This window comes from Microtus pennsylvanicus, chromosome 14 (genome assembly GCF_037038515.1).
Source record: "Microtus pennsylvanicus isolate mMicPen1 chromosome 14, mMicPen1.hap1, whole genome shotgun sequence".
In the NCBI taxonomy this organism is placed as follows: Eukaryota; Metazoa; Chordata; class Mammalia; order Rodentia; family Cricetidae; genus Microtus; species Microtus pennsylvanicus.
The window spans coordinates 44,022,930-44,050,138 of NC_134592.1; the positions used below are offsets into that span (position 1 = coordinate 44,022,930).

At 40.3% G+C, this 27,209-nt stretch overlaps 1 protein-coding gene across 1 annotated transcript; it reads right to left on the minus strand.

The window, feature by feature from the left end:
• Positions 1 to 135: 135 nt before the first annotated feature.
• Actr10 (actin related protein 10) lies at positions 136 to 27,184 on the minus strand. The gene is made up of 13 exons (XM_075947851.1): positions 26,945 to 27,184; positions 25,063 to 25,135; positions 24,679 to 24,761; positions 23,965 to 24,073; positions 19,765 to 19,872; positions 18,069 to 18,136; positions 16,114 to 16,193; positions 11,760 to 11,795; positions 9,912 to 9,991; positions 9,758 to 9,831; positions 5,232 to 5,313; positions 2,633 to 2,834; positions 136 to 549 (listed from the first exon to the last, which is right to left on the minus strand). The coding sequence occupies exons 1-13, from the start codon at positions 27,019 to 27,021 to the stop codon at positions 368 to 370; spliced, it is 1,254 nt and encodes a 417-aa protein (XP_075803966.1). The 5' UTR covers positions 27,022 to 27,184; the 3' UTR covers positions 136 to 367.
• Between the last annotated feature and the right edge of the window lie 25 nt (positions 27,185 to 27,209).

Consider the following 27,209-nt stretch of genomic DNA (forward strand, 5'->3'; position numbering starts at 1 on the left):
AAAGAATCTGAAATAACTGGGAAAAGCTAGTAATATTCACACACTGAATTAATTGCTAAAAATAGAGTAATTTCTAATGCAAGACAGATTATGTGTGCTGTAGAGAAAACTGAACTAGATAATAAACTTCCAAAATCAAAGAGCTTAACTCTGTTTATTGATATAAATCAGCATATCGCACAGGCATCCACTATATAACATATTACACAAGAGACAAATGAGATCAATATTAATGCAAAGAGAAAACACAGAAATGCTTTGTTACATAAAAGTCACCTATATATATATTAAAGCATCCTACATACTTTGTACAGTTTATTACTAATTAAGTATTTGAAATAAAGCAAGGCTGAATTTATTCAGACTTTTATTTCTCGGTGGAAAATGCTCTTTTCATCAGCGGTGGCTGTGTCTTCCCAACATCGAACATCATTTCCAAGGGTGGGTTGTTGAGAGAGCACCAGTCAGGTATGCGGCCCGTCTGATTATAATATTCCTTTGAAACGGATCGGCTCCCAAGAATATCTTGCAATGCTCCAAAAACAGCCCCTGTGTAGTGAGAATACTTTGTTAGCTAAGATGATATACCAGAGAACTGGAAGCTGCACACATCATGTTAAGAAAAGGGGCCGGGAAACCCAGCAGTGCCCATCACGCTCTCCACTCTGGTTCAGTGGACAGCTGGGACTCCTGTGCTCAAAGTCCCTTAAACGACCCTCTGCAGCTCACAGTGAGTCTAGAACTACAAAATCTACAACACAGTGGAACAATGAGGTGGAGGGACCGTCAACTTTAGGAAAGACTCAGTTTTCTTGGTCACAACTATTACATGTCTTTAAATAAAACTGCAAAGTCCAATAGGCATGATTTAAGCCTTAACATGTTTTTCATTCTTTTTTTTTTAAGATTTATTTATTTATTATGTATACAACATTCTGCCTCCATGTATGCCCACACACCAGAGGAGGGCGCCAGATCTCATCACAGATGGTTGTAAGCCACCATGTGGTTGCTGGGAATTGAACTCAGGGCCTCTGGAAGAGCAGACGGTGCTCTAAACCACTGAGCCATCTCTCCAGCCCCGTTTTTCATTCTTTTAAAAATATAATTTATTTAACTTTTTATTTTATGTGCAAAGGTGAAAAGGTGTCTGATCCATTGGAACTAGAGGTACAGACACTTGTGTGCTGCCATGTGGGTGCTGGGAATTGAACTCGGATCCTCTGGAAGAGCAGCCAGTGCCCCCCCACCGCTGACACTGAGTCCTTTCTCCAGCCCCAAAGTCTTAAGATTTAAACTGAAAAATAAATAAATAAATAAATAATCCCCCCCTACCCCCCGAGACAGGGTTTCTATGTATAACAACAGTCCTGGCTGTCCTGAAACGCTGTAGACCAGGCTGGTCTTAAACTCACAGCCTCCCAAGTGCTGGAGTTATGGGCGCGCGCCACCACCAGCTGCCATAAAAAAATCTTAAAAAGATGCACAAAGCAATTTTTATAAAAAACAATTCAGCTTCTAAATCTAATCCTAGAGGAAAAATCAAAATTAACCAAATTCTACCATACAAGAAATAGTACTGCATTCATTTAAAAATCCTGACACTGGCTGTATCGTGAAATACACAATGTATGCTGCATACATCTGTGGCTGTTTCCCTACGTAGCTACTCACTAGACTACATCTTAGCCAGTGGTGATACCATCCTCAGAGCATTCAGTAGCTCCACCACAGAGCAAGGGCAGAGCAGAGAACCAATTCCATGCGAGAACCAATGCTTCCAGTAACAGCAATTACTCTGGAACACAGCTGCTGTTTTCACTATTCTGAGGGATGACTTCAAATGCATGAAGGTTACTTATTATTTGAGACAGGGTTGTACTCTGTAGTCTATGGCCTGGAGCTCACTATGTAGACCATGTTGTCTTCAAACTCACGAGATCTGCCTGCCTCTGCCTCTAGAGTATTGGGATAAAAAAGCATGTGCCACCACATCCATTCCTTTTATTTTTCTTTTTTTTTTAACATATATTTATTTATTATGTATACAATATTCTGTCTGTGTGTATGCCTGCAGGCCAGAAGAGGGCACCAGACCCCATTAAAGATGGTTGTGAGCCACCATGTGGTTGCTGGGAATTGAACTCAGGATCTTTGGAAGAGCAGGCAATGCTCTTAACCTCTGAGCCATCTCTCCAGCCCCACCACATCCATTCCTAAGGATGAAGTTTACTTAAAAAAAAAAAATTACAGTACAAAGGCCAGCAGAAATAGGCATATAATTCTTTAAGAGGAAAGTCACACTTTAAGAAACTTATTTGTTTCTTTGAGGCAGGTCTCACTCTAGCTTAAACTAGCTTGGAATTCATTATGTAGCCCAGGCTTGCCTCAAACTCTTGATCCTCCTGCTTCAGCTTCCTAACTAATTGGATTGTGGGGTTTATTTCTCAGTGGAAGATATATTTTCATCATCATCTGTGGCTAAGTTTTCCCAACACCAAACACCATTTCCGACGGTGGATTGTGAGAGGATAAGTCAGTCATGTGACCCAGCTACCGGTTCTACTTAGGAGGTGGTTAGTTTTGAACAGTGAAGCATTCGTTAGAAATACACTCAGGGCTCAGCTCTTACCTCCCAGCCAGGCCACACAATTAGCCTTTGCAGGTGGAGTATGAATTCGGAAGGACTTGGCGCCAAGTGTCTTTTTATATTTTGGTCTTTCTACCAAATACCGTATTTCTGCAAGCAATCTGTGGAGAAATCCTGGCAACATAGATGTGCCACCAATGATTACCAAATTCTCTGCCAGTTGCTTCCTGGTGTCTATTGGGCACTGTTATTGAAGAAGAAAAGAACAGTTTTTAGTTTTATAAACACTGTTTAGCTAGATTTACTACACAGAAACGGACACTGTATACAGCAGCAGCAGCACTGCAAAGGACTGTACTGTTTCTTTATTCAAGGATTCAAACCCTACCACACTCAGCCTCTGTATTACCCTCTACGACAATCGAAAGATCATGTGTGTGTGTGCGCACGCGCACATGCAAGCACGCACATGTGCACACACGCATACAGGAGTCAGTGCTTGTGCAGAGATTAGAGGACAATTTGCAGGAGTGGGCTCTGCTCTACTAAGTAGGTCCTAGAGATTGAACTTAGGTTACCATGCTTGGTGGCAAGCGCCTTTACTCACTAAGCCTTCTAGCTGGCCCACAGTTTTAGAAAGTAGGTAACATTTAACCATCACCACCATCCCATTAACTTTTGTTTACTTGAGACAGATAGCTAAATATAGTCAGAAACTCACCACACACCTGGAGTTAGCCTTGAACTTGTAATTCTCCTTTCTTTACCTTTAGAGTGCTAGGATAATAGGCACATGCTGGCTTAAAACCTAATTTTCAAGGTATTATTGTTTATACTCCTATACCTAAGGCCAGCTGCTGGGTTAGACAGCACTCTCAGAGCTTGTCTGGAGGATCCCGCAGGACAGCATAGCTGTTCATGTACCCTGACTGGAGGACACGCTCCTCTCCTGAAAAGTCATACTCTTACCACAGCTTCCAGAGGAGAAAAAAGAAGTGAGCTCTACCGAGCCAATCGGATCAGCAGGGCAACCCATGGAGTGCCCCACGTCACAGCCAGACCATGCTCACTCAGACCCTCTAAGAACTGCACTTCCTCGTCAGGTCTAAGACTTGGGAATGATCTAGTTCTTCACGAAACGCTGTCCGCAAGGTGGACAGTGCCTTCCACAGTGACGGTATTTCAGATGGAGTTCTACAGTGGCACAGTCACTAAACAAAGATATAGAAGCCTCAAACACCTGAAAACCTAATACCATATAGAACTGAATTTGGGGGAAAAGTTACCCAAGGTCCAAAAGAAGTCTGGTATCTGCTCTGAAAAAAGTTTCTTTGTGGGGCTGGAGAGATGGCTCAGAGGTTAAGAGCACTGCCTGCTCTTCCAAAGGTTCTAAGTTCAATTCCCAGCAACCACATGGTGGCTCACAACCATCTGTAATGCGGTTTGGTGCCCTCTTCTGGCCTGCAGACATATACACAGACAGAATATTGTATACATAATAAATAAATATTTTAAAAAAAGTTGCTTTGTTCAAACTCATTACCTGGTCTGAGATACTGTATCTCACTCAGTGCCAAAGTCAAACTCATTAAGGAGAAATGTGGGTTTTTGCATGGTTTTTACATTCATGTATTTTATATGTGTCTACATGTATTGGTGTGGGCATGTCACAGCACACATTTGGAAACTAGAGGACAACTTGCAGGAGAGGATTCTAGCATGTGTGTCCTAGGCCATCAGATTTTTGCAAGTATCCTTACTTGCTGATTCATCTTGGTGGCCCTATGGGTATTTTTTAAATACTAAGAAAAAAGTTTATTTGAGACAGGGCCTTACTATGTGAGCCACACTAGCATGAAACTAGCATGACTTCTCGATACAAGCCAGGCTGGCCTGGAATTCGTTCACCTGCACTGGCCACTCAACTGCCATTGTTCTTAGCAGCATTAACTATAAAATTCCACAGAAAAGTTAAAGTAAGAAAATGTAGGAGTTGGAGAGATGACTCAATGGTCAGGAGCACTGCTTGCTCTTCCAAAGGTCCTGAGTTCAATTCCCAGCAACCGCATGGTGGCTCACGACCATCTGTAATAAGATCTGGTGCCCTCTTCTGGCCTGCAGGTGTACATGCAGATAGAATACTGAGAATACTGTATACACAATAAACAAACAAACAAACAAACAAATAAATAAATAAATAAAAGAAAGAAAGAAAATGTAAGCCAGGTTGGTGGTGCATACCTATGATCCCAGCATTCGAGAGGAAGAGGAAGAATTGCCACGAGTCAAGGATAGCCTGGTCACTCACTATATATTGAGTTATATGCCAAAACAAAAACAAATAAAAAAAAGTATAATATTTTTAAAAAAGGTAACCATCTTCTATAAAAATTACAATAAAGAGACTAGAAAAGTACTTTATTCTTTTATTCTTTTTTTTTTTTTTTTGGAACTCGCTCTGGAGACCAGGCTGGCCTCAGAGATCCACCTACCTCTGCCTCCCGAGTTCTGGGACTAAAAGCATGTGCCACCACTGCCCAGTTACCTTATTCTTATAAATAATATATAATAAGGAAAAATGCAGACAATATCTAACATTTTTCTTTGAAGAACCATGACAACAAAGGCAAACTATAAATACCTGCAAAAGGGAATCCAGTATTAAGGTGGCAACTGATTTCTCCTCATTATCTTGTTCAAAAAGAATTTCCACAACTGAATCTCTAGTGAGATTAAAAAGAAAAGAGAGCACTTTATTGGCATTATATAATATGACATGCAATAAAGCATTGGTTAGATTTACAATGTTTTTAAGTGGCAGTACCACCTTCATGAATTACTTAATAAAATACAAAGCTTTTTCTCATTGTAAATGGGGAAAATAGTGTCTACCTCCAGGGGATGAGAGGAGGACGCAGTATGCTTGTAAAACAAGGTTTGACACACGGGAAGCATTCCTCAAGTGTGAGCTACCGGGGAAGTAAGATTTAAATGTTCTGGATTTCATTACCTCTCCCCAAACATAACAACAGAGAAGAAGTTGTACTCTGTAATGTTAACAAAATTCTTTGCTTTTTAAAAAGCTTTTCTGAGGCAAGGTTCCATGCAGCTGAAGCTGACTTTAAACTCCCTGTCCACCCGGGATCCCAGCACACGAGAAGGGTAAAGCAGAGGGACTGCTACAGGTCCCAGGGCAGCCTGGGCTACACAGTACCCTGTGTAATAAAACAGGAAAGCAACAAACGTGGGGCACCAATAGAAAGGGCTTTGGAGTGAAAAGTATTTCTCATTGTACATATTTAAGACATACAACATAATGTTTTAATATAGACATACATAAACAAATGATTACCTATCATCTTCCATAGTCACCTTTTTTGTGGTAAGAGTAGCTACAATTTATTCTTCCTGAAACTTTTCAGTATATAACATACATTATCAGTTATAGTCATCATTTTGTATAGTGCAAGTTTATGCCCTTTGATCTACTTTCCTTCACCCCCCTCTAAGCCATAGTAGCCACTGTTATAATCTGTTTCTAGATATAAGATTAAGTAGTATTTTTCTTCTATTTCGCATAGTTCTTTTTAAATCAAATTTGCTTATTTGTATTTTTTAAAATATATGACATTAATAATAGGATGTTTACAATAGGAAATATTGCCTTATGTGTAACACAAACTCTAATAATCACATCACAGACAATCATGGATTACACATAATAATCTAGTGGAAACCAATTTTATCAAGTTGGTTTCATGGCCATAACAGTTTTAAACTTTATTGTTGTAGTATAGAAAACAGAAATGTACATACACATAAAAGTGCATAGAACTCTATGTACACTGTATACCAGTAACAATTTATTATTTAAAATTTGAGACAAGGACTCTCTATATAGCCGTGGCGGTCCTGGAATTCACTGGTGGACCAGGTGAGCCTAGAACTCAGAGATCCACTGCCTCTGCCGCCCATGTGCTTAAAGGCGTGCACCACCATAGTCAGTTTCTCTATTTCCTTTCCATCAATCTCTAAGTTTGGAATTATGTGAAAATTTAAAAGAAACCAAAAACGATGAACCTCTTTAAAAAACTTTTTAAAGACAAGGACTCAGGATGTAGCCTAAGGTGACCTTGAACCTATGACCCATCTGTTTCAGCCTCCCAAATGCTGGAATTGCAGGTGTGTGCAGCACACCTGGCTCACAGATCCATCTGTCAGCTGGGTGTATTATGCCTCTTGCCATCTGCTAAACTATGACACATGTACCAGCCTCCCAGCAGAGATAAGCAGCAGACGAGACAGAGAGACCTGCAGCTCTAGAATGTTCCTTAAAGAGGAGAGGATGCACTCTTCCTTTCTCTTCCCTTCTTAGGACTGCTGCTTGCTGCCTAAGACAGGGGAGCTGTTGGGCAGTGGTGGCACATGTCTTTAATCCCTGCACTGGGGAGGTAGAGGCAGGCAGATCTCTGTGAGTTCGAGGCCAGCTTGGTCTACAAGAGTGAGCTCCAGGAAAGCCAGGAACATCCCACAGAGAAGCCCTGTCTCGAAAAAACAAAAAAGAACAAGGAAGCTGTGAGTCCAGAAGCCAAACAGAACCCCAAGAAATGGTCAAGAGGAAGGATGTTCTGATTTCTAATGGGAGCTGTCATACTTTCTACTCTTAGATTACATGAGAGACACTCCCACATTGCTGAAGGCACTACCTTCAGGTTTTTTGTTTTTGTTTTTTTTTGTTTTTTCGAGACAGGGTTTCTCTGTGGTTTTTGGAGCCTGTCCTGGAACTAGCTCTTGTAGACCAGGCTGGTCTCGAACTCACAGAGATCCGCCTGCCTCTGCCTCCCGAGTGCTGGGATTAAAGGCGTGCGCCACCACCGCCCGGCTACCTTCAGGTTTTTTAAAAATATTTATTTATTATGTATACAATAGTCTATCTGTGTGTATGCCAAAGGCCAGAAGAGGGCACCAGACCTTATTGCAGATGGTTGTGAGCCATGTGGTTGCTGGGAATTGAACTCAGACCTTTGGAAGAGCGGACAATGCTCTTAACCACTGAGCCATCTCTCCAGCCCCCTACCTTCAGGTTTGTATAAACTGTGTGGCCAAGAAAAACAGTAGACAGTATGACACCAACCTAACAGAATATACATATCACATCTAAACTCTATTTCTGTTTGTTTAAGATAGAGTCTCACTATGTAGCAATCATTTATTATGTGTCTCACTAAATAATCCAAAGAAAATTTAAAATAATTTAATAAAATAACAATAGATTATAATGGTCTAAAAATGACTACTGCTGGGTGGTGGGGGTACACGCCTTTAATCCCAACACTCAGGCAGAAGCAGCCTGGTCTACAGAGCAAGTTCCAGGACAGTCAGGGCTACACAGAGAAACTATGTCTTTAAAAGCTAAAATAAATAAATAAACCAACAAGCAAGAAAGCAAACAAACAAATAAATATGACTATCAAATGGTACATTTTCACATCGATGGGCCCCTCAATTTATAATCTTTAACTTCTATGTATTTATGTTCATGCTTTTGACATCTCACCCTGTTACCTTAAAACTTAAAAGGATATCCAGTATGGCGTGTAACTGTTTTCAGTGCATCTCTGATATTATGTCTTAAAGACGGAATGTTTAAACCATCATAATAGCAGCTCTCAAGTGGCTAAGGTAGGAGGATAAACATTGTTTGAGGTCTGCCTGGGCTATACTTTGATACCCTGTCTGGGAAAACAAAAAAGAAATTTATAATATAATTTCATAAAATTAGGATATAAATAAAATTACACTGCTAGCAATAGAAGTAGGTTGTTATCAATATATCTATATAAATCCTTAACAGTAATTTTTATTACAGTATCTAAAAAATAATGAAACAAGTAATAATTTGTGAACTACCAATGGATCCTAAAGATTGAATTTATTTGGAATGATATGTTCATTGTAACAAAACAAAGTTTTAAAATTTTTATTTTACTTATTTTATGTGTATGGGTATTCAGCCTGCATGCGTGTTTGTGCACCATGTGCATGTAGCACCCGCCGAGGCCAGAGGAGGGCACTGCACATCCTGGAACTAGTTACAGACAGTTCTGAGTTACCATGTGGGTCCTGGAAACTGAACCTGGCTCCTCTTGTGTGTTTTTGTTTTTGTTTTTTTAATGTGTATGAGTGTTCTATCTGCATGTACACCTTTATCCCAGAAGAGGGCAACAGGTCCCACTATGGTTGTGAGCCATTATGTTGTTGATGGGAATTGAACTCAGGACCTCTGGAAGAGCAGTCAGTGCTTATAACTACTGATGTTCTTAACTACTGTTTCATGTATGTCTCCAGGTTCCAAAATAAAGGTTTACATCACAAATGAGCAAATGACTGACTACAAATAAAATCTAGCTACATGAAGTTGTTTTGGAAGACAGGAATATTATATGGTCAGTTTTGCACTTTGTCTGTAGAGCTGAGTAGGTAGAAAGACTATGTGGACATCAAAGTCTAACTAAGACAGGTACTACTTGCTTCTATCTATTCATTTATTTATTTTGAATACAATACTCTGCCTGCATGTGTACCTGCACCCCTGAAGAAGGCACCAGATCTCATTACAAATGGTTGTGAGCCATCATGTAGTTGCTGGGAATTGAACTCAGGATCTCTGGAAGAAGAGTCAGTGTTCTTAACTGCTGAGCCATCTCTCCAGTCCCATACTACTTGCTTCTTTTTTTTTTTTTTGGTTTTTCGAGACAGGGTTTCTCTGTGGTTTTGGAGCCTGTCCTGGAACTAGCTCTTGTAGACCAGGCTGGTCTCGAACTCACAGAGATCTGCCTGCCTCTGCCTCCCGAGTGCTGGGATTAAAGGCGTGTACCACCACCGCCCGGCACTACTTGCTTCTTGAAAGAGATTCCAACCCTTTTAAAACATATTTTCTTCTGCTTTTCAAAACACTGTTAGTTTCATTAAAATAATTCTGAATTATTCTGAGAAACAGGAAAGATCATTTTTAAAACCTTAAAAAGCTAAATAGTTGCAAAAAAATGAAGCATCATGAGGAACATCTTACCATTAACCTAGCAACACTCACCTGATGGCTTACACAAATATTGTTCAGAGTCAAAATTTAACACATTGTTTGGCTCACACTAATCACTGTCTAACCTGATTGATCCCAGCACATGTAGAATCTTCTCTCCATCCAATGGGTAGTCAACATTTGGGGGTGGAGAGGGACGCTGAAATGTTAGAAAAAAAAAAGTGTAATTATAAGCAAACACATAAGTAGCTTTCAGAAAGATGTAATTTCTAAGCTTACCTCAGTGTTCCCATCAATATTAAACTTTGCTGCTTGGATTTGTAGTCCGCGCTTCAGATCACTTACAAAGCACGTACGCACTGGAGAAAGGAGGAAATGGAGCCTTTGTACCACTTGTTGTTAAACGAATAGGGGGCTTATCCCTTAGAACAATTCTATTCACATGAACATACAATTAAGTATTTGTCTTCTGTAAAATCACATTATTTCATTGCTTTATTTATTTATTTTATTTTAAAGATCTTTCTTTCTTTCTTTCTTTCTTTCTTTCTTTCTTTCTTTCTTTCTTTCTTTCTTTCTTTCTTTCTTTCTTTCTTTCTTTCTGTATACAACATTCTGCCTCCATGTATGCCCACACGCCAGAAGAGGGCGACAAATCTCATTACAGATGGTTATGAGCCACCATGTGGTTGCTGGGAATTGAACTCAGAACCTCTGGAAGAGCAGCCAGTGCTCTTAACCACAGCTGAGGTTTTACTAGAGATATTTCAATACAGGCTTAAGCATGAAGTTTAAGAGAAAAACAAGAGGGGTCAGGGAGATAGAGAGGATGTGGGAGGCAGAGAATTCGAGAAGCCCAGGAAGAAAGACAGACACACTCAAGAGCAGGACGCAGGGTTCTTTCTCTAAGGGAGTGTTGCCTACAAAGCTACGTTCTAAAAATACCTTTGCAGAAGCTGTCCTGCCATTTGACCGCCCTTGGAGAAGGTAAAAATACAATAAACTGCACCAGCAGGAAAGACAGCTCTCCCAATTCAACAGCTGTGTGCTCAGGTTTGCTAGTTTCAGTTTTCTCTTTTGTTCCTTTAAAAAAATCTTAGTGAACACTCGGGAGGCAGAGGCAGGCAGATCTCTGTGAGTTCGAGGCCAGCCTGGTCTAGAAGAGCTAGTTCCAGGACAGGAACCAAAAAGCTAAGGAGAAACCCTGTCTCGGGGGAAAAAAAATTTCTTAGTGAAGACACAAAACTGCACTTGGTTCTCAGCTTGGGATTCTGCAGAGACTACTTCCTTCATGGACACCCAGCAGCACTTCCTACCCGCTACTCTATCCATTTCTGCATTTTGAACACTAAAGAATTTTTTCTGCAAATACCTTTATTTTAATAAGGCCCTTCGACACTGGAGTAAAACTTAAAATCTGAGGAAAAGTGGGGCTAAATGAAAGAAATCTAAAGACTTTAGCCAAATTATTGATAAAATATTGCAAACACACAACTATGTAATGTGTTTACTAGTCATTTGAAGATAGATTCTGCTAGGGGCTGGAGACAATGACTCAGCAGTCAACAACACTTGCTCTTCCAGAGGACCAGGGTCAGTTCCCAGCACTTGCAGGGTGGTTCATTACTATCCTAGCTCCACTTCCAGGGAATCTGATGCCTTCTGACCCCCACAGGCAACAAGTACTCATGTGGTACATACATACATGCAGGTAAAACATTCAGATAACTAAAATAAATAAATCTTTAAAAAAAAGATAAATTCCTATTGTTGAACATATTATTCAGCAACATGGCTGTTTTTTGTTTGTTTTGTTTTGTTTTGTTTGTCTAGACAGGGTCTCATTAGATATAGCCCTAGCTGGCGTGGAACTTGCTATGTATGTCTGTATTTGTCCCAGGTGCTGAGATTTTGGGCACATGCCACATCTATTTCATTTTAGATATATTTTCTAATCTGTATTTTTAGAAACCCATGCCCTTCAAACTAACACTAAAGAATGAAAGGGTCAAAAATGGGAACGTCAGGCCAGAAAGATAGATGGCTCAGGTTAGGGCACTTCCTGTCAAGCCTGACAACCTGAGCTCATGCCAAGGATCCACACATTGATAGAAAAACTCTGCTTACCTTTAATATCCTCTAAGACACTTTCTGGAACTGAACCTGAAAAGAATTTTATTAAGAATTAAAGAACTTAAATACTTTAAAAAAATCGTATTAAATTCTATCCATTTCCCTATTTTTCATTTAAGTAAAATGGAAAAATAAATAATCATTTTAAAAGACTAACACCAAAAGCAACTTTGCTCTTAGGGAGGAAGTCTCATCGCTCCACGTGCAGACAGCAGAGAGGCAGACCATGAGTGTAACAGGGCCATGGAGCCATGAGCTTTTGCATCTCACAACAGGGCCAGCGGGGCTCAGCAGCACAGGGCACACACGAGATCCATGAGACGGTGGGGCCAACACCAGCACTCCAAAGATACTTATATAGCAGAAAAGACTAAGGAAATCTTTCCCATCATAAGGAAAGTATAGGGCTAACAGATGAGTAGTTATTACAATCTTACAAAAAAGTTAAGTTCTAAGTTTACATCTTTCATATGGCAAGAGCTGCAGCAACATTACAAACCAGCACATATGCGGGGAAGATAAGCATGTGCCATGCACACATGTGGTAGTGAGAAGACAACTTGTAGGAGTCATTTTTTTCCTTTTACCATGAAGGTTCCCTGATGGAGGAAGGTCATTGGCTAATAAAGAAACTGCCTTGGCCCATCTGATAGGGCAGAATTTAGATAGGCGGAGTAAACAGAACAGAATGCTGAGAGGAAGAGGAAGTGAGCTCAGAAATCATGCAGCTCCTCTCAGAGGCAGACGCGATGAAGCTCTGACCCAGGATGGACGTAGGCTAAAATCTTCCTGGTAAGCGCACCTCAGTGCTACACACATTAATAGAAATGGGCCAGGCAGTGTTTAAATGAATACAGTTTGTGTGTTGTTATTTTGGGGCATAAGCTAGCCAGGCGGCCGGGAGCTGGGTGGCAGGAACGCAGCCCGCAGTTCCCTTCAACAGTTCCCAAAAGTAAATCCACGTCAGCAAGTGCTTTTATGCCGAGCTATCTTGCTGTTAACCGACCCCAGCACATATTTTTAAAAAGAAGTACATACTATCTTTTAATCTTTACTTCCAAGTAAAGGGTACGTTTGGTTATTTTTTCCTTGGCATACGTTAACTGTACACAACAATGGGATTCATAAAGAAGTCTATCTCCACACATGAATATAACAGTTGAATCACACTACTCCCCTAGCACCCTCTGCTCTTTCCCAATCCCTTCTAAAGAGGACATTTAAAAAGAAGAGGAAAAGGCTAGGCAAGGTGGCTTGGGAAGCTAAGGCAGGAGGACTGTTCCAAGTTCAAGGCCAGCCTGGGTTACATACTAAGACTATATACCAAGACTTAGTCTCAGAAACAAGCAAGTAAAACACATACAAAAAGAGTTCAGAAGTAACCTTTGGGATTTGCTACAGATTATTTGTCAGCATGCTGGATTTCTGAGGCAGAAACAGAAATACCATTTTCTAACCTAAATTTAAAATCTTCTAAACCAGCCATGTGTAGTGTCTCACACCTTTAATCCTAGCACTTAAGAGACATAGGTAGTCAGATTGATTTTAAGTAGGAGGGCAGCCTGCTCTGCATATTGAGCTCCAGGCTAGTCAAGGCTACATAGTAAGACCCTATCTCAAAATAATATATAATAAAATAATGTTTTCTAAACCAATTCTCAAAAATATTTTGATTGGTATCTAAAAACAAAGGAGCTTTTGATAAAGAAATGGATCATGATAAATGAGCAAGTATAACACTAATTCCTACATCTTGTCTTGGGTAAAATATAATTAATCTAAACCCACAATCTCAAAGTATTAACCCATAACTTGAAAAGTGGCATATTTAATCACAGTGTCCTTGGAAAAGAGTAAAACATGTATTAAGTATGACTTCAGTGGGCTGGCGAGAGAGAGCTCAGCTGCTAAAGGCTACAGCTCACAATCAAAACTTCAAGTATGGCTGTAGAGGCCAGGGTATAACTCAGTGATAGAACCCTAAGACAATGCATTGGGTTTAACTCCTGCAACCTACACCAACCCACCAAAGTGTAACTTTAGATTTAGAATTTCTTCTAATTATCTTTTTTAGTTTGTTTTTTTGAAACAGGAAGACTCTATAGCTATGGAGCCTGTCCTGAAATATAGCTCCTGTAGACCAGGCTGGCCTTGAACTCACAGAGATCTGCCTACCTCTGCCTCCCGAGTGCTGGGATTAGAGGTGTGTGCCACCACCCTTTTTACTTCTAATTATCTTGTTCTTTTCAATTTCTTACTTTTGTGTTTCATATCATGGTAATTATAGTTTATAAGTTTATAAACATTTATTAAAGGTATTCAAAATGCTTTTAGTGTTGACAATTCCTACTTATCCAGGTGTGCCAAACATCTATCTGTACCCCAGCACATAGGCATTAGTGGCTGGAGCAGGGGAGTGAAGAACAATTTTAGCCCGATCGTGAATTTACAACATAGACCTCACCTCAAAGAAAAGGACAAGCCAAAAAACTGTTAAAATTTACTTCTCAAGACGGTAAAGAGATTTTGCAAGATTTAATGCTGGCTATAAACAAGCAAGAGAGAAGAAACTGTATTGTAAGAATCAACAACCCGAGAATAAGGGCTGACGCCATGGAATTTTACAGCTCGGCCCTCTTTCTAGGACTATTCAAAACTTCCAACCAACGGTGGGGAAGAAGCAGTTTTCTGTTGGTCATTGTAAAGAAGGAGTGAAAAGGGGTTTAACTTGATTAGATTTATAAGCTACTCTAAAAAGAGGAGATAATCTTGGCAAATAACTGTTTACACTTTCCAAGTAAAGAATGAAAATGACAGCCATTCACTGGCTCTGTAAAATTCCACTTAATTTCAGTCATTTTAGTAGAACAAAAAACAACATGTTTGGTATATAATTTATATTACATACTTTCCGAATCAGGGCACTTAAATTCTCATTTCTGGGGACAGGGTCTTGCTATGTGACCCAGGTTAGCCCTAATCTACCTGGTTTCCAGAGTGCTGAAATTATCATTCTTTTAAAAGTAGGTTCTAAATACTAAATGAAAGAGGATAACCTGAAATTCATTTGAGGATCTCCAGCATACCAGAGATTTTCATCTAAGGAATTCATCTAAGGAATTCAGGGAGAACGCTTTCAATTGGTTTACATCTCTGGTTGTCCTCTGTGAGTGCTTCAGGAAACAATGGCAGTTCTGACATCTCAATGTCAGAAATGTACTAATGATTAGGATTCTGAGGGGTATGGTGCCAGCAGTGGGGTAGGGTGGGGTGGGCGGCAGTTCTCAGGTAAAACACTAAGATGAAGACAGAGGGTTGTGCAAACAAGTGCTCTTGGTTGACGGGATGACTAGTAGTAAAAGAGCTAGAGTTAAGGCTAGGAGGGAGGATGGAGTGACGTTACCGGAAAATGTGTAGCAGATATGAAACGTGGGTTAATCCACAGGCACCAAAAAACTTCTTCCCAGTCTAGGGAAAGTTATCTCTGACAACAGTATGAAGTAAGTCAAACCTGTGACGCACAGGCCCACAAGCGAACAAGCAGGAAGGAGATAGTGAAAGCTAAGTCACAGAGGCTCTGCTTCACCAGAGCAGGCCTGTGCCGGTGGAAAACAAGTGAAATCAGGAAGACTTTTCTGCGGAGGAGCTGGAATGCTAACTCCCCGCTTTCTAGAAGGAGAAATAGAGATGGTGATGTCATTGCTACTTGTACTGTGTTTTTTGAGTCAGGGTTTCTCTGTGCACCCCTGGCTGTCCTGGAAGATGTTATTACATTTTTTTAAAAAATTAAAATATAATTTTATCATTTCCCCTCTTCACTAAGATATTACCTTTAGCTAATAATAATAATTGAAAAATTACAAAAGATGCTGTATTTACTTCTGGGAGTACCAGTTCTGAGGCTTAAGATGTGCACAGTTTATATATCTAACAATCTTGTGGAAATCTGAGTGACAAGTTCAGAAAGATCAGACCCAGTCTCCATCTGAGAATAGACAGCATGCTGGGTGACTAGTCAGAAGAAGAGAGGATAGAGACTTTCAAAACAAAACAAAACAAAACACCCAAATACCCCTTAGAATCACTAATAAAGAAAATAAGTGCAGAATTACAGAAGGAAGAATACCAGAAACAAAGAGAGGGGAGCTCAGGAGGAAAGATGGCTTGAGATATAGCGTGAGATCTAGAAAAGATGACTGACACACCGCTGGACCGACTAAGCGCAACAATGACATCACTGGAGCAAGGTCAAGAGGTGTGGGAACGCAAGGCTAACTAGCAATGGGCAGAGGTTAAAATACAAGGTAAAAGCATGAAGAGCACAGACCACTCTTAAAAGGCGTATTACCCATCACTGAGGGAAGGCTCTGTCCTTTAGCAGCACCAGTGTCAACAGTACATTGTTCCAACAGTTGAGTTTCCAACTCCCTGAAATTTGAAAAGGTTATTGAAATTAAAATACCGCAACTGGTAATATTTTCTTATTTAATAACTTCACCTAATAGGTATTTGAATGACCTATTCAAATAATGGTCTTGGGACCTGAACAGAGTTCTCAAAAGAAGGGAAATGACTGAGAAATATCTCAAAATATGTTCACTGTCCCTAACAATCAGAAAATGCAAAGGAAAATAATTTTGGGATTTTGTCTTACTGCAGTCATAATGGCAAAGATCAATGAAAGAACCAATATGAAATGGGGGAAGGGATACAGAGGAAAGGGAACTCTCTTTCATTGCTGCTGGGATTGCAAATTGTGCAGCTACTCTAGAAACCAGTGTGGAGAATTCTCAAAAAGCTAAAAATAAATCTACCATATGACCAAGCTATACTACTTCTTGGCATATGCCAAAAGGACTTGACATCCTACTCCACAGATACATGCTTAACCACGTTCACTGCAGCTCTATTCACAAGCCAGGAAACGGAAATAAACCAGGTATGGTGGCGCAAGTCTTTAATCCCAGCACTTGGGTAGCAGAGGCAGGCAGATCTTTGTGAGTTCAAGGTCAGCCTGGTCTATGAAGCAAATTCCAGGAGGCCAGGACTGTCACACAGAGAAACCTTGTCCTGGGGGGTGGGGAGGAGGTGGAAACAACTGAAATGTACTTTAACCAACAAATGGATAATGAAAATGTGGTACTTATACACTTTACATAGCATGTAAGTGTTTATGTAAAGAAAATACACTGAGTACTATTCAGCTCTAAAGAAAAATGAAATCATGAACGTTGCAGGTAAATGGATGGAACTAGAAAAGATCATATTGAGTGAGATAACCCAGAACTGGAAAAACAATGTAACATGTTGTCTCTCATAGGAGGCTCTTGACTCTAAATCTTTCTTAAAAAAATATTTATTTATTTATTTATTTATTATGTGTATAATATTCTGTCTGTCTCATAAGGAAACTTCTCTTTGCAAGAGATGAAGACTACAGAAAACTACAACCGATCAAAATGTAGAGCTGTGGAGTCCAGACACCCTGCACTCCAGGCTTAGGGAACACTGCGGAAGAGGGGTATGGAGATCACAAAGGGAAAGAGGACCAGGGAGTTTGTTGGGAGAGTCTGTCTCCTAGTAATATCAGAAGCTACATCCATAAGTCAAATATGAGCTGAATAAAGACACTATCGCTGGGCATGCCTAAGTGGACAAGGAAAAGCCCTTAAGGTCACAAACTTATACAAAGAACCATAGGCAACTGAGGAAAACTGGAGTGGGAGAGGTGGTCGTCCCCAGGGAAGAGCACACCAACTGGTTGTCTAATGCCAAGTGGTCAGCCCTGAAAACATATATACAGGTAACATGATATGGACTCAAAAAGTTGTATTTAGGGATATATATATGTACACACACACGTACACACACACGTACACACACACACACACACGTAATAACAATTAGTGAAAAAAGAGGCCATGACTTTGAAGGACGGGAAAGTAGATGGATGGGCTTGGAAGGAAGAAAGGAAAGGGTGAAAATTTAATTATATTAATAATCTCAAAAAAATCTGATGAAAGAATTCAAATCTAAAAGAGAATAGAATAAATTAAAAATCAAATTCCAGCCGGGTGATGGTGGTGCACACCTTTAATCCCAGCACTTGGGAGGCAGTGACAGGTGGATCTCTGTGAGTTCGATCGAGTCTAGCCTTATCTACAGAGTTTGTTCCAGGACAGGCTCCAAAAAGAAAGCTACAGAGAAACTGTGTCTTGAAAAACAAAAAACAAACAAACAAATAAATCAGATTCCAAGCACTGGCTTTTGTGGCATTGGTAAGAAAACATCCAAAAAACTTACTTGTGAAGGGCTTTTCCTCCTAAGGGGAGCGCTCCCCAGCAGTTCAGCACTGGGATGCCTTCATATATCTAGAGTGGAGTCAAGGCCATCACCATCTGAGCAGATACAACGCTTCCCTGATACATATATCACCCTCTACCATTATGCTCTAATCAACCTTGGTGGTAAATTCTTACATCTTGCTTTAAAAGGTTACAGAAAAGTTAAGAGCAAGTCTTTTACACAGTGTCCACCAGAAAAAACAGACGTAAATGGGCACATACACACACATAATCACAACTCATTCACTAGGGCAGAGGCATCCAACATGGTAGCCACCAGCAGTATAGGCCTGTTGAGTGCTGTTCAGAACTTTACATCTTTAAGAGCCTAAGTTACAAGGCAAACTTACAAAAGTTTAATAAAGGAAAAAAAAACACTTGGATTATTTTTATATGATTACACAGAGAAATAATATTTTCAATATACTGTAATATAAAGTATGCTATTAACCTTACTGCTGTAATTTATATGAATTTCTTAGACATATTTAATTCTGTATGTGACCCACCTGTATTTCTACTAGCCGAGCTGAGAGAAAGTGCTCAGGACCTATTCCACATTATTAACCTACTTCATATACCATTTAGGTTAACATTCCGTAAGTACAATACTTATAAAAAGGAGAAAGAGTATTGATGAGAATGTCAGTTTGGGACACAAACCCAGGTTTAAAGCCTAGTCACATGCTTATGTAAACTTGCCTAACTTTTCATTTTCTCACTTAGATGAAAAGAACAGTACTTGTGTGGCAGGATTATTTTGAGAATTAAACACAAAGTACTTCATAGCTGAGAAGTTACTGCCTAGCTTAGTTCTTCAGGAGTAAATGATTACTTCCCTCCTGTAAACATTTCTTCTCAGATAAACCTAGCTCTTAAAACTGCTAGACTTATGTTCATGTACTTCAACTACATTTTCAACACAGCAACATTCACTGTGACAAGTCATAATGCTACCTATATTTTAAGTGTTTCTATCGAAAGGAATAAACTAGTAGTAATACTCTGACTGCCTGAATTATTAGCTGTCCCTCACGGGATGAGATAAACTACATGTCAGGTCCTACATTAAAAGACCTTTCCCTGAGATGAAACAGCATCAGGATTTTACATATAAGGAAACTGAGGCCAAGAGTGTAATCTACTTGAGGGTATCCCGTAAGGAAGAAGCACAGCCTAGATGTGTCCTTACCTGCCCAGCTCATAAACCCAATGGTATACTATTCTGACAGCTTCCACAGACAGGAAAAAATGATCTTTTTCTCTATAATGAAGGCCAATTTCATTCTACCATTTAAAATTCTTTTCTTAGTTTTACTTTCTCATTTTAATTTGTCCAATTATTCTTTATATGACTTCTTTTCTTAGAATTTAATTATCCTCATTAGCTTATAATTCATCTTGAAAACTGAACATAATATTGACCAGACCTGCTTCTGGAGCATAAACTAGGTAGGACTGAATTATAATGATAACTTCTATATAAAGTCGAATTTTTATAAGTCTACGAACTTTACCACATGATAACTCATATTGTATACAGTAATCCAAAATAGTTTAATAACAAAAATTATTTTTATAAGCCCAATTACTTTAGTTAAAATGAGTAAAAAAAAATAAAAACCCTTAACATGGGACAATTGATAAAAAGATACAGGCAACACCAGGCTTTCCCTGTATCCACAATCCAGGACCATGGCAGAATTAATCCCAAGTGTCAGGAGAGCCATCAGATGACTTGGAGCAAGTAAGACAGACGGAACCTGGAAAACAACAGCACGGCAGTGAGACCAGGGCTTACGTAAGCAGTGTTTAAGGACGTCACAGGCACACGCCATTGATGTACATTTGTTCAAGCAATTATCGGTGTTAAATGAAGAACATGAATTTACTCAATAATCAAAGTATAGCGCAATAAACAGAAGTAACTAGGTTAAATAAACAGAATTTAACTGGGCTGTTTCATTCCCAAATGACAATTCTGAAGCATTTTTAATCAACACTACTTTTTTTGAAGTAAAATACTGAAAGAGATAAAAGCCCAGAAAATGTACATTCAGAGGAAGATGATACTAAAGAATAGATGCCTTTGCCATCCAGATAAAAATACTGGAAAGAGCTTCCCCACCTCTCCGCCTGCCTCCCTCCCTTCTACCTTCCATTTGGGGAGCAGGATGAGACAGCCAGGCTGTCCACGAACTCTGGTGACCTCCTGTTCACTCAAGGGTTGGGATCACAGGCGTGCACTCTTATGTCCAGCTTTAGGAAACAATTCTTTCCACTTACTTATTTAAGACAAAAGTCTCATGTAGCTCAGGCTGTCTTTTTTCCCCCCTTTAAAATTTACTCTGCGAGTGTGTGGGCGTGAGTGCGTGTGCACGTGTGTACAGCACACGTGTGGAAGTCAGAGGATAACTTGCGGGAATTCTCTCCCTCCCATATAGATCCTGGGGATTGAATAAACTCCTCTTCTTAGGCTTACTGGCAAGCACCTTACCCCTAATGCATCAACAGCCCTCCCAGGGTCTTGAACTTGGTATATAGTTGAGGATAATCTTAAACTGCTGATCCTCCTGCACCAACCTATCATGTGCTGAGATTATAGGAATGTATTACCACACCCTGCTAGGCAAATAATGATTATCATTATCTGCAAAGTTTGAATTATGAACTATTAAAAACACCCGGGACTGGCAAGATGGTTCAGCAGGTATAATCACTTGGGGCACAAGCCTGGAAATTAGAGTTTGATCCCTGGAACCCATGTAAAAGTAGAATTGACTCCAAAATTGATCTCTGAACTCTACACTGAAACCGAGGCACAGTCATACATCATCACGTGTATATACACAGTAATAATAAAAACTCTTTAAAAATTTAAAATCAGCCCAGTGGTGGTGGCATATGCCTCTAATCCCAGCACTCGGGAGGCAGAGGCAGGCAGATCTCCATGAGTTCGAGGCCAGCCTAGTCTACAGAGCAAGTTCCAGGACAGCCAAGGCCACACAGAAAAACCCTGTCTCTAAATAAATTTTAAAAATTTTGAAATCTCACCATAACTTAGCAGTATAAATTGAGAAGCAAAACTATAAACTAAAATATTTAACTACTAGTAATTTCTTTTTCCAGTGAGAATTTGCTAGATTTGGTGATAGCACAGATACAGATACTTGATCAAAACATGACAGTCTTTTATAATCAAATGATAGATAAAATAATAGTTGTACTTTTTTTTTTTGAGACAGGGTTTTTCTGTGTAACAGTTCTAGCTGTCCTGAAACTCACTTTGTAGACCAGGCTGGTCTCGAACTCACAGAGATCCACCTGCTTCTGATGGGATTAAAGGCGTGTGCTACCATCGCCTGGCTCTTTATTTCATTTCCATCCATCCATCCATCCATCCATCCATCCATCCATCCATCCATACCTTTTGGTTTTTTGAGACAGGGTTTCTCTGTAGTTTTGGAGCCTGTCCTGGAACTGTCTCTGTAGACTAGTCTGACCTTGAACTCACAGAGATCTGCCTGCCTCTGCCTCCTAGTGTTGGGATTAAAGGCATGCGCTACCACTGCCTGGCTTGTTTCATTTTTTCAAAACAATTTTACATGCATTGGTGTTTTGCCTGATTTATGTCTGTGTGAGGATGCCAGAATCCCCGGAACTGGAGTTATAGACAGTTTGAACTGCCATGTGGGTGCTGGGAATTAAACCCGGGTCTTCTGGAAGAACAGTCAAAACCCTTAACCACTGAGCCATCTCTCTACTCCCCAGATTATTACTTTTAATTTCTTTTTACTTAAATAGAGAAGGTATTCTGTTATATACAATACAAGATAAGAATACCAATGTAAGGGCTGGAAAGATGGCTCAGAGGTTAAGAGCATTGACTGTTCTTCCAGAGGTCCTGAGTTCAATTCCCAGCAACCACATGGTGATTCCCAACCATCTGTAATGAGATCTGGTTCCCTCTTCTACCCTACAGGAAATACATGTAAGCAGAACACTATATACATAATAAATAAATAAAAAAAAAAAGAATACCAATGTAAACCCAACCGAGATCCTTCAGTGTAAATGCAGACTCCCCTCAGCTAGAGCTGATCTGCCGTACTGTCCTGCTGTCTTCTCACTGCAGCAAATCCCTGAGTTCGCTCAGGAAGGGCAGTGGCAGAGAACTTGTTTCTTCAGACTTGTCTTACCAAAATGACTGACAATCAATCATCTCTGCCAAGGTGTTTTTAAGTATTAAGTACATTTTGACTCTGGGAAAACATATACAAATATTTACAAGTAATTAACTTTTCTTTGAGACAGGGCCTCAAATTCACTATGTACAGAAGGTGACCATTACTCTTTTGCCTCTACTTCCCAAATACTGGGGTTTCAGGCAACCATCACTGCCCAGCTTACCTCTAATTTCTAATATACTCTATTCATTTTAAATAATCTTCCATTCCCTCTTTGAAAAGGACTTTAATTTCAAGATAGAGATTTTTAAAAATTTAAGAAGATTCTGGCTCACTATGAAATGTAATGAACTTACAGCATATTCCTGTTCTCATAAAATGAAGATTACAAGTAATGTTACTAAAATTAAGAGATAACCCCCATTCCTGGGACCTCCCACTTCATGAGATACAATGTAGACTTGGTTTAAACATTTTGCTAAAATGTAGTATGTAAGATTTATCTATTTTCTGAACAGTGTACATGCTAGGCAAATGCCCTAGCACCGAGTTATCCTCCTGCCTTCTTTCTACTTAAAAACAATTTATTAATTTCATTTAAAAATAGGTATCTCAAGGAGTTGGGGAGGCGTCTCCTCATGAAAGTGCTTGTTATGCGAGCAAGAGGACTTGAGCTCAGATCACCCCAGCAGCCATACAAATAAAGCCGGGTGCAGTAGGACAGCCTGTGATGCCAGTGCTGAGACAGAGCAGGAACTTCATGACAGCCAGGCTGACTGACTCCATCAGAGATCCTGTCTTGAAAAGGGCTAAGACATGGCTCAGTAGGAGTACCTACTTTGCATGCATCAAGTCATGAGTTCAGTCTCCAGCACTGCACAAAAACAGACGTGAGGCCCATATGTAATCCTAGCACCTGAAGGTAAAGGCATGTGCTGGCTAATTTCACGTCAACCTGACACAGGTTATTGTCATCTGGGAAAGGGGAAGCCCAGCCTCTATAAGATCAGGCTGTAGGCAAGTCTGTGGAGCAATTTTTTAAATTCATGCTTGATACAGGGAGATGCGGGGGCACGGATTCAGTCCACTGTGAACTGGTGGTCCTGGGTTCTATAAGAAAGTAGGCTGAGCAAGCCAGTAAGTAGCATACTTCCATGGCTTCTGAATCAGTTCCTGCCTCCAGGTTCCTGCTCTGACTTCCCTCAGTGATAGACTGTAACCTAGAAGTGTAAGAGAAATAAACCCTTTCCTCCCCAAAGCTGCTCTTGGTCATGGTGTTTCATCACAGCAATAGAAACCCTATTGCTTGGTAGCAGGTCTGTAGCGTATTGCTGTGATGAACTGGAAGGATGTTGGAACTTGGAGCTAAAAAAGCCACTGTGTGTTGAGAGCTCAAATGGATTGTTCTATAGGTTCTTAGAAGACTGTTGAAAGCAGCGCAATGGTCAAGGCAGGAGGATCAGAAGTTCAAGGTCATCCTCAGCTATGTAGCAAGTCTGAGGTCAACCTGGACTTTCTAAGACTTCAAAAATGTCAAAAATAAATGAAAAAATAAGATATATAAATGATTAAGGAAAACACTGGACCTTTTGCCTCTATGAATACTCACATACACATGTGCACACAAACACGCACACATACATACACATTAAAAATAAAAATAGGTACCTCAAAATACTTGAAAAGAACACGAGTAAGTGTCTCTCTGAAGTGGGAAGGACATAATACCGACTCGATAACCACAACCCGACGGTCTCTGGGATTCACCAACAGATGCCTGAAAAAATGATAGTGTTGTTTTTAAAAGGAAATAAAGTTCTGTACTTTTTTGGTAAGTAACATAATTTAAGAATAAACTGTACTACCATATCTTAAGATGTTTTATGACAAAAAGACATCTTCATTTTATTACTTCAGGAAGATGACGTTTTTGCATTCTTAGGATATATCAAGCACTGTACAGGAACTACAGCCATTATCATCACCACCATTAGCCATTAAACAGGTATTTTCTTTTGTAGATTTGCAAAAGTGGGCTCACCAAACTCCAGGTGCTACAGACATCAACTTGAAAACTACAAAAGTCTAATAAATTTATTTCCCAGAAGTACTAGAAATGATTTGTATTATTTCTAGAAACACACACCCACGGCTATTCTTTGATGTGTTGTCTTCACTTCTCTGAATCACAGCAGGCACCCCCACCCCCACTGGTGCTCAGGAGAGAAGGCAGAACTTGGAGCATGCTAATAAGCAAGTGCTCTACCACTGGGCAAAAAGCCTCAGTCCTGATAATGACGGCATTATTAGGGGGAAAAAACTATCTAAGTGCTGAAGTTAGGGAAAAAAAAAAATCAACCCTAAAATAAAGTTTCAACTTACCTGAAATACAGTATGTGGATGAATTCCTTTAAGTAGGAATATAATTCTTCTGTATTGATATTATACTGAACAACTTTGATTGGCTGTAAAAAATTAAAATTATTTCTTTTACTAACAAAACAATCTTTTTGTGCTTTTTTTCTAAATTGCACATATTATTAGTATTTATGTGTGCATGGGGGCGCATAGACACGTGCAGGGTGTGCATGCATGGTGTCACAGAACTTGTGTGGAGGTCAGGTGACAACCTGGTGGAACTGGGCCTTTCTATCTTTACCTGGTTCTGGAGTTGACCTCAGGTGCCAGGCTCGCTCTACCTGCACTTTTATCCACTGCACCATCTTGCCCGCCCATAGTTTTCTGATTTGTTTAAAACAGAAATACCTTAGACATGCCAGCTCTTTTTATCACACTAGGAATTATACATCGTGGACCAGTTTCTCCCGCAAATCCACACCTGCAAGGAAATGGAAAATTAAATGCTCTTCTTATTACATTCTTTCTAAATATGTGCCAGAGAAACAATGACCACAAAACATCTGGAAATACCTCTGCTGCACTTAAAGGGTCAAAGAAAAAAATCTAAAAAAATAACATCTATTGATAATTTTACACCATGTTAAAGGAAGAGACAAAGTATATCAAATCTGTTATACTGAAATAAGTCAGTATCTCATTTCATTCTCCCCACTTCTTAGTTCTATTAAATTTAAGACATTTATTTTTACGACCCTGGATACACACTATGGGACTTCCTTCAACAGTCAGGCATCACTCAATGAGAGGATCTGAGAAGCGCATCGGTAAGTGCCAGATTTCTCTTGTGTTAGTAAAACAAATTTTGTTTAAAAAATTGCAAAAATTATTATAATGCAAATTTACCCTTAAGTCACACCTTTTGTTCTCCTGGGTACTTTTTGATTCTGTTCTCTCATGCCCAGATCTTTTTTCTTTTTTACTCCTGGCTGTCCTGGAACTCAGAGATCTGCCTACCTCTAAAGGCATGAGCCAGCACCGCCTGGCTTCTCCCTCTATTCTCATCCCCACGTTATTTACATTCAGTGTTCCTCAAAGTTCTCCAGATACATGCAATGGGGTAGCTTAAGTTCTCCCCGACATCGTTTTTAAGTTATGTGTTTAAGATTATAGCCCTATATAGTAATTTATTTCTTCAATGTATAGCCAAAATAATTATTTTTGGGTAGTAATCTCTAATTATTTAGCACATTAATGTTTTTAAAAAAACAAAATAAGATTATGAAAGGGTCTTGCAGAGAATGAGAGAAAAATCAACAACTATGGTTAATCCAACTCTATAGCTCCTAAGGACCAATTTTACTTAGTAGTTACTTAATATCTACTGCTTACAGATGTGTAAAAAAACCTCAAACATTTCTTTCATAAATCACTTCATATATATTTGTGTGTATATATGATGTAATTCTGTCAGTTTTCTTTTCTGCCTATGTATTTCTGCCTAGGTATGTTATGCATTTCTTACATAACATCACCTCATACATACATATATGCGATATAATTCTGCATTTCCTCTTGAGTCCAATACGACTCTTAGACGGATAGTCCAAAGACCTCAAACATTCTAACAGCCCATTGACACTGTCCAAACGTTCTAAGGGTTGTGTATTTGTGTCTCTCATCTCTGCCTTTGAAAGAAACTTCTGCATCTTTGAAGGCCACTATTCTAGTGTTTACAAAATGCTTTTTTTTTTTTAAAATGCAAGATGTGTTCTAAGTGTTCAGGGTTAACCTACAGAACTTCCAGTCTTATCTATACTGTTTCACATCTTCCAGTGCCTCGTCTTCCTAGCTGCGTTTCCTACAGTCTTGGGGAACAATCTATTTCCAGAACCAACAGGGCTCTACTAAATGTTTAATGATGGAAAGAGTCAGCAAGCCTTACGATTCGATCGCTGCTTGCCTATCTGACCCAGCCAGAGCTGGGCAGACTCTGGGTCACCGCTGTCCAACCTCTAGGGATGGCCCCTGACCACCATAGGCGGGGACAAGGCAGTTCCCGAAGCTTCCTGCGCCTCTCAGGTAGTCGAGCACCTACTCAGCCCACCGGATCCACGAGTCCTCCTAGACAACATAATCCCGCGGAGGACTGGGCTTTGCCTCGGGGCTATGAGGGCGGACGTCTGCGGGAACGCTGGGGGACGGTCCCGGGGGCCCACGGGCCTAGCGACAGCTGCCGGGCCGTGACCACCGCCCTTCCCGGGGCCCGCAGCCGCCCACGGCCACTCACTTGGTGAAGGCTTCTCCCAGGTCGATGACGACCGCCGTCTTCTCGCCGCCGCTCCCGAGGCCCTCGTAGAGCGGCATCGCGGAGACACCGGCGGAGACGAGAGGCAGTCAGCTGGCCGAGGGGTAGCCTCGGCGCGGGGGCGGGGCGGGGTCCTCGCGAGGCTGAGGACCCGAGCTGGCCAAGGAGAAGCCTGACGCTTCCCTTTGGAGGCCCGGGGGGTGGGGGCGCGGACGCCGAGGCGGTCAGGCGCGCCGGGGACCTCAGG

Excerpts from the sequence above, each read along its gene's own strand:
- Actr10 (XM_075947851.1), bottom strand. The coding sequence starts at position 27,021 with ATGCCGCTCTACGAGGGCCTCGGGAGCGGCGGCGAGAAGACGGCGGTC. Across the intron at positions 18,137-19,764 it reads GGGAAAGCCTGGTGTTGCCT|ATATATGAAGGCATCCCAGT; the intron begins GTATCTTTTTAT and ends ACTCCACTCTAG. Across the intron at positions 9,992-11,759 it reads TGTCTTAGAGGATATTAAAG|TGCGTACGTGCTTTGTAAGT; the intron begins GTAAGCAGAGTT and ends TCCTTTCTCCAG.